The sequence below is a fragment of the Mytilus californianus genome, unplaced genomic scaffold, assembly GCF_021869535.1.
Source record: "Mytilus californianus isolate M0D057914Y unplaced genomic scaffold, xbMytCali1.0.p SCAF_3, whole genome shotgun sequence".
Classification (NCBI taxonomy): Eukaryota; Metazoa; Mollusca; class Bivalvia; order Mytilida; family Mytilidae; genus Mytilus; species Mytilus californianus.
In genome coordinates, this window is record NW_026262679.1 from 24,469,801 (window position 1) to 24,478,375 (window position 8,575).

The following is an 8,575-nucleotide window of genomic DNA, read 5'->3' on the forward strand; positions in this document are numbered from 1 at the left end:
GAGGAACTGCTGAACCTATCAGAGTATCCGAGATTACCCATAGTATTTAGTGGGGTTCATGTTGCTCAATCATAGTTTTATGCGTAGTTTATGTATATTATTGTTTCACTTTTATATGTCTTCTTTAAAATTTTGATCTTGGTCTGTTTTTCTTTGAAATATGCTTTTTGATGGTTTCCTTACTTTCTTCTGCCAACATTTTTTTTAATGTTTGCAGGAAACAGCTCAAATCATTTAAGTATCACGAAGAACTTAAAGGGAATTAAAAATTAAAATAAAAGGCAAAATAATATAATTTATAAACACTGTAAAGGAAAGGAACATTTTAACGGAGTATTTTCAGGCAATTGTCAGAAAAGAATTAAGCAACATTATTGTTTATCAATTATTAAAGCTCTTGCAATTTCCATTTGTTTTACTTCCTCTGATGAACGTAAGTAGCCATCTAATTCTTCATCAATATCACTTCCCATGTCTTCAATATCACAATCAACATTAATTGAAGGTGGAATAGTTCTGTCTTCATCTACTGGGTGTCTTACTTTCTTCAGTATTGGTGGTTGAAAAATATCTATATTCTCTTCGGCTCCTGTCTCTAATTTACGTTTGTGACATGTGGACTCATCACTTTCTCCATTTTGTATATTTTGTGAATTTTCCATTTCCTTTAAAAATTTCATTCTTTTTTCCATCAATGCCATCTTACTGTATTTTAAAATGTCTTTAAGATTGTGATATACAAAATCCTTCTTGTTTTTATTTGAAGCCCAAGGTATGGTGTCACCAATATCCTTCAAAATTTCTAAAATTTCGTTTAGTCTTTCTTTGTCCTGAACATTAACTTTCTGACCATGCTTCTTCATAAAATTTGTTTGTGTTAACTTCCTATTTTCATCCAAAGAATAAGATTTTACTGATATATAGAAAGCTGCCCAAATGATCTTTTGTGGCTGACGACCTGTTACTAACCAAGCTCTATCACACAATGATATAATTTCTTGTGCAGCTCGTCTGACATCTGGTTCAATGTTATTCTTGAATGCAATTTCAACAGACATTTCTGCAATTGTTGTTTTTGGTAATGTGATGAAAAATTTTCTTTTAATAAGATTTATTGCCTTTACTAATAGACCTACTTTAACTCCAGTAACCTTGCTGAATTCCTTAATGGATATCACCTGACCAAACTTTCGTCCTTCAACAAATAAACAAGCTGATGACAGTGCTTCTTTTGCCTCCATTACTTTATGTATGACCTCCTCGTCTTTATATAAGATAGAAAACATATTTTCTGCTCTTTCTACCATATCTGAAGAAAAAGTCAATAATTTACTGTATATTTTGATATGTGAAAGGCCTTCTCTTTTGCCATCTGGAATTTTACCATCAAAATGTGCTAGATGTTTCTTTTTATCATTCATAATCCACTTGTTCTGTGATGCTGATTGGTAACCTTCGTAATCTTGAAACTCAGATGTGATCATATCTTCGTTGTTAATAGTACCACATTCTTCACAAACCATATACCCATCATGCTTCACTAATGCATTGTAGCCACACATGGTACACTGTCCTATCATTGATTCCATTCTCCTGTTTTTTGTACTGAAAATTTAACAAAGATTGAAATGTAAATTAGTATTTCACAATTTATACATCAGAGTACCATTACAATTAATTATCATGTAATAAAGAAAATACACTGAAGGCATAAACCAAAATTTTAATAAGTGGGATTTTTATGAAAGCAGCAGTTGTGAGAAAATCAGATTCTTCTAAAGTTCTGTAGAGTTTTGCAAAACATAAACAAGGCAAACTAGAAAAGAGGTAGTATCAATGTCCCCTGATTTTATTTCATTTCCTGAAGGGCTATTTTATAAAAACTTTTCAAACTTTTACAATCATAAATATCATTTTTGAACATGTAACCAAATTATATATGCTTGAAGATTCACAAAACTGAAATTTTCTTAATATTTATCTAAATTGATAAGGACATTTATAGCCAAAACCAAAAAACTATCTGAAGTACATGTAAAGCTATGTATACATGTACAAATTATTTTACATTTATTATGAAAGTTCTGCCATGCAAAAAGTTACAAAAACATGTTGAATTGATACAAAATTGCATGCCTTTATCAGTAATATGTACCACAGATGTAGATCCAGGATTTTGAAAAGGGGGGCCCTGAACTAGACAAAATTTATCTTGGAACCAGTAAATAGTCTGGATTAACCATAAATGAAGCTCCATAATGAGGGGAAGGGTGGGGGGGGGGGGGTGCTAAATCGGCCCCTGTATACATGTATCTTTGAAATAGATACAGTTATATACTAGAAACAAATTATATTCATATCATTTTAATATGACAGATATTGCCATATTCATTTAATAAATGCTTTCTCATTTTTCTTAGAATAAGGAAAATATATTTGCACTAATCCTAATTAATATATCAGAATACATTTTGTTTCAATTTTTATTAAGAATTCTAATTAATGGACATAATTGAAATGAGATTGGAATTACTCAACCTTTTCTGAATGTTATTCTTAAATACACATTACATTCAATTACACAAGAAATAGTTATTTATTGCAGTCAACTGCAATTACTTTTTTCAATTACCCCATCCCTGAACTGAAGTGTAAAGGGATTCCCCTCCCCTGTAAAGTAGTTTTCAACACTCCATGAATAGATTTAAGTCTAGAATCCTGGCCTAATCTCTGCCTCTGATGATAGCCATGATAACAACTGTTGACTAGGATAACAAATGCAAGCTACAGAAGAATGTGCACTTATTTTTCTCCTTTCCAGAGATGGGTCTGATTACTTTCAATGTAATTGATTAAATTACAATTAATTTGTCAATTGTAGGCTTAAATTATTTAATGATTACACCATTTCTCAAAGTAACCAATTAAATTAATGATTACATTGGCAAGTAATCATGATTATAATGAATTTCAAAATAACCCATTTGAATGATATTAATAAATAAAGGGTAAAAGAATCATTAAAATAACATTTTGTTTGTATCATATTACATGTATATCACTATTTCATAATATCTTAATATGCTTAAAGTAAACAAAACTATCTTAACAAGTTATATATTTATTAGATCTGAATAATAAAAATGTTCATTTAAGGCATGATATATTAACCATAAACACAATTTGAGTATTTTTTTCATTTTAATCATGTGTAATCAAAAAGTAATCAGGATTACAAGGTATTTTGAAAAGTAATTGATTAAATTAAATTACATGTAATCAGATTTTTTGGCTGATTAATGATTACAATCATTACTTGAAAAATTGTAATTGATTACAGCTGATTACTGATTACAATTACCAAGGATTTGTATAGTAAGAAAAACTTCTTACTATACAAATCCTTGCAATTACCAAAAGCCTGCTCCTTTCCCATCAGGATTAAGATTCTGTCCGCTAAACCTTATTGCTATTTAGGAATGTGCGACACTCTGCCCAAGAACTTGCGACACTTGAACTATAATTTGTTGTCATACAACAATCACTTTTCTTTTGTAGTGTCAGACCTCTTTTCTTGTGACCTTAAGATTTTGAGGGAACTTCTGTGATGTAAAGTAATGGTGACCATATAATCCCTTTAGGGATTCTGTTTCCAAAGCGATTTTATGGTATAATCAGAAAATCGCTCCAGACACAGAATCCCAAAAGAGATTAGCGGACAAATAGTGATAAGGTGTATTACTCACAATGCTGTGAATGGAATATGAAAAGGAAAGTTTTATTTTGATTCGGTTCACATATATAAAATCATTCATTTAAGCTCAAATTGAGAGTTTTTTGGAGCAAAAACTATAATTCTTTAATTAGATAGAAAAATTTTGTTTATATCCATGAAATACATTTAACGTCAGTAAAGAATGAAAGTCTCCAACATTCAACAGAGGATAAATTCATTTTATGCTAAGTTTTCAAATTTCTTGAACTATCCTCGTGTCAAGTATGGGTTTTCGTGCTATTTAGAATGCATTATGACTTCACAATTTTCCCTATAACAGTTGAACGGCAAACGATTTAATGGCGTCTAAGTTCAAGACATTGGTCACGTGATAAAAGGTCAGAGTTTACTGTTTTCTTGTGAACGTGTACATCTCTCGGTTTTTTACCTCGTATCGTCTAATTGTAACTCGTACATAAATAAAACTTGTAGGGTCCAAATCTTGAGTGAATAAGCTTCATTATTATGTATACTTATTTATGAAAGGTGTTATAAAAGTATTCTAAAACAACGATGGAAGTTGAAATTTTTTTTGGAAAATTTGCGTAGGTCTACGGAAAATCCCAAATCATTTCTTAAATGGGTTTGGTAACGTATGGAGGGGTATAAAATATGAAGTAAAACCATTTTCTGGATCTTATATATTAATTATTGATCATAAATTCCCCGGATACGCAATTGTGTCAGCTTATTCGTGGCGAAGCGGAGATCAACGGGAGATAACTCCGTACAAGCGTCGTAGGAAACTGCAAGTTCACAACAGTAAATTCGAGTAAAATTAATGATTGTAGTTATATTTCGACACTTTCTTGAATAACCATTCAATATTTAATGTTCCTCTACTCTTGTAACATTAAAATAGTCATGGAATGTTTGAATATGGCATTTTTTCAAGTACCCTAAAACAGGTTTTTGAAAACTTCCAAAGAAGAAAATTATAGATAACTGACTTTTCTCTGAAACTTGGACTTATTTGTATATTCTCAAACACCCTTTTGGTAGATGGAATGATACAAGTCTTTGTTTTACTTTCTTTGTATCAATATTCTTAGAAAGGATATGAAAAAAACTCAGTGTTTGTACATGTTGGTTGTTTAGAACAGTTTGTTTAAATATATTAAAATTTCACTCTAAAATTAGACTTGAATTTTTATATTTAAATAAGTATCTAACATAGAAAGTTGTTAATCTGGTGCACTGAAAATGTTCCATCAGAAATGAGATTTAACAAAGTTATTTAGACTGAAGAACTTGTCACTTTTTATGCTGATCATATGGAGAAAAAAGAGTGATATTATAAATTCTAACACAGCATCAATTGTGAAACAATAGTTCTTTCCTACAGACATTTTATTTTTCAAGATGTGAGGCTTGCCGATCAATTTACATATTTAAGATTTCACTGTTAAGAGTGGAAAAATAACTTATTGGCAGAGATTCTGTATGGGAATGTTTCTCTTGATATTTTTAAATACATTTATGTTACCAACTACATTGTATCTTTGTTTTTCTACTATGATCTGCAAAGAGATGGGTTCTTTATGTGTGACCTCAATGATCGTCAAGCATGATTATTGGTAGCCTTTATTCCTGATGTAACAATGGAAAATCCTGAGAAAAGCAAGAACTTTTAAGCAGATCCAGGTCTTTTATAAAGAGAGGGTGGATTATTCCTAATTTCCATATACAGAAAAAACATATTTCATTTCATGCCAAATAATTACATACAAGAGGGGTTTATCAGCCATTTGTCAGCAGAACTTGTGTTACAATAGAATTTAACTTTGCATTACATTAAAATACAATATGGAAAAAAAGAAAATGTAGACAATACATGCCCCCCTCCTCTTTGAAAATTTGCTTGATCCACCCCCGAGATAAGAAACTATATAAGATGTACAAGTTCCGTTGCTCGCTCTTAATCAAGAGAAAAAATCTGAACATCCAAAAAGCCAGAAAGGGATTTAAAACATTATAATCAACACAAAGAAAACTGAACAAAAAGCTGTATTGCAATCTGATATCATGCAGTTCTCATAATTCCTATTACATGTATTACTTCAAGTTTTGATTTTTTTCCCTTATATTTGAATTCATAAGTCCTACAAACAACTGTTGAGTCCTTTAATTAAATTATTGATTGAATAATGAATGATTAGCTAAACTGGTCTGTAAATAAAGTCTGAAAATGCTTGGTTTAAATAAAAGAGTGTTATTATGTCATAAAATATACTGAATCAACTTCAAATTTAATCCAAATTCATATTTAACTGCTCTAAAATGCATAGTCAATTGAACTACAAAACAAAAACCTGAGACTACTATAACAATTAACATAGAGATTGGTCACTTCCCATGTTATAGTAGTCTCAGACAAAAACAAAGCTGACTTAAATACATGTACAGTATGTTCAGAAATTTTTTGAAGAATGGACAACAATGAGATATTTATTTTTCTAATATCAGAAAAAATCTCATAGTATCAAATCAGAATGAGAGTTCTTTTTATTGAGATAATCAATTTAATCGCATTATTTACTTTAATACAAACCTCATGATAATATCTGAATTTACAGTCATGACTTGTCAACCTCTACACTTAAAAATTTAAGGTTCCTAGGCCTAAATGTGGTTGAAATACAGACAATTTTGGTAACTTTTACAAAAAATCTCTTTTTTATGACATACCTTACAATTTCAGAATAAGCTGCATTAAGTTATATATGTATCACATATAAGAATGCTAGTTTGTATTTTAATATCATGATTATTACAATAAGTTGTTATTATTCAATTAATTAAAAAAAACATCAATTATTTTTGAATTGATAGATCTGGAACTAGTACATACATTTGTTTTTTTAAACATCTATATACTATTTATTAGGGAACTTATTCAAATATATTTTGTACAAGACAGTCATGGCAGTTCACAATTACAGTGGTCATTATAAACATAATGACACAATTTATACAACCAAAATTTTATTGTTGATATATGTAAACTGAAATCATTGCAGAATTTAATGTTTGTTAGTCACTTACTTTAAATACTTAACCTGTACTAAAATAAAGAGATGTGGTATGATTGCCAATGAAATAACAGTATAGAAACTATCCACCAGAGTCCAAATGTCTGTTAGCAGTTAAATTATACATGTTATAAGTCACTTTACAGACATCAACAATGAATACATTTCATTGTTATCAGGCAGATGAGGAAAAAGAGTAATGATAGCTTTTTAGCTTACTACATGTACAAGAGAATATAAGAAATATAATAATATAAATAAGGAAATAATAGAGACAAAAAAGACAGGACTTAGCCACTGGACTAATCCTTAAAGGAGCTGCTGTATACTTAGAAAAAAGGTTGTTGAGGACTTGGCCACATCAATCAGCATTTTTAGACACTACATTATGGTCGATTGCAATCTGCCCTATTTGCCCCAACCTCTAATGAGTATTAAAATTAATACCTAGGGTGGGAATTAAACCCATGTATGTTCATTTACTCTATTGTGCTCTATGTACATACATGTACATGTATATGAAATATATCAAATGCAAAAAAATGCTGGAATGTAAATATGGTAATTTACATCATGTACATTATTACAGCCTCTTTTTTTAAGGACCTAGTAAAGGAGGTCCCTGGACCTAGCTAGACCTATTTCTTAGGCAAGGTGTATTATATAACTCTTGAAAGTAGTTAAATGCAATTGTAAAATTAATTTTATCTGCTGTTAAACAATAATAACACGATAATGGTTATTTCTAAGTATTTAGTAACAACAGCGTGCAATTTAGGTAAACAAACATCAATAATCTACCACGTGTTTGTCTGCTATGCTTGAATATTCAAAACGACCCATCGGGTTTATTTACACGAATTTTTGCTAAAGCAGACAGTTAAACATGTCTGTTTACCTAGTAAGTTCTATAAAAAATGCATTTGCTGTTATGACTTGTGTATGCATGGAAATATAATGAACATAACATTGATTATTTACCGTAAATATTGAATACACATCATTCCTGAGCTATACACACAAAACACATGGCACTGTTGTAACGATGGATGGTAACGTATAGCCACTTTATAACAGTAAATCCCATTGGATAAGCTACCCTACACAGTACATAATATGCAAATTAATGATTGGATACGAATTTGTGTCAGCTCTTAAATCGATGGAAAAATGTAAACATTGGAATCCGCCATTTTGACATAGGAAACAAACTAATTTTGAATCTTGGATTAAAGGACATTGCGCACATTGCCAGCGTATCATGCATAACCAGTCATGTGCAAATATATCTTTTTATTAGTTTTATACACTTACTTTTCTATGTTTTAGTTAGTTTAATGTTTTAATTTACTACAGAACGGAACATCGTTCTCAAAGACGCCGTAGAAAAAATTATAGGTGGCGCTTTTTGTGGGCGTAAACATTTTACATACGGGTACTTTTTTTGTCGACAAATTGACCTCTATCTGTCAGATTCAGGCGTTTGCCGTTCAACTGATAAAGGCATGCATAGTACGAATTCATATGACGTACGAAAACATATGATCTGACGATACATTTATGTTTGTATCCAGTCTGAGTCTGCAGATACATACATTTTTTTTTACACTAATGTCACTATACCTTTGTCCAATAAAAAAAACTTGTAACGGCTGTTGTTGTTCACTTGAACTTATTTCAACAACATTCTAGGGAGATTTTCATTCAACTTTCCTTATTTCTTTCCGTTTTCATAAATGCTATCTAAAAAATCTAAATTTAGCATAGG

The 8,575-nt window shown here is 30.4% G+C and overlaps 1 protein-coding gene across 1 annotated transcript; it reads right to left on the reverse strand.

Moving 5' to 3' along the window:
- Nucleotides 1-275: 275 nt before the first annotated feature.
- LOC127734198 (transcription factor IIIB 50 kDa subunit-like) lies at nt 276-8,575 on the reverse strand. Its single transcript, XM_052243952.1, has 2 exons — nt 8,431-8,575; nt 276-1,605 (listed from the first exon to the last, which is right to left on the reverse strand). The coding sequence occupies exon 2, from the start codon at nt 1,587-1,589 to the stop codon at nt 372-374; it is 1,218 nt and encodes a 405-aa protein (XP_052099912.1). The 5' UTR covers nt 1,590-1,605; nt 8,431-8,575; the 3' UTR covers nt 276-371.

What these genes read in the sequence shown, in the direction of transcription:
- LOC127734198 (XM_052243952.1), bottom strand. Translation starts at nt 1,589, where the DNA reads ATGGAATCAATGATAGGACAGTGTACCATGTGTGGCTACAATGCATTA.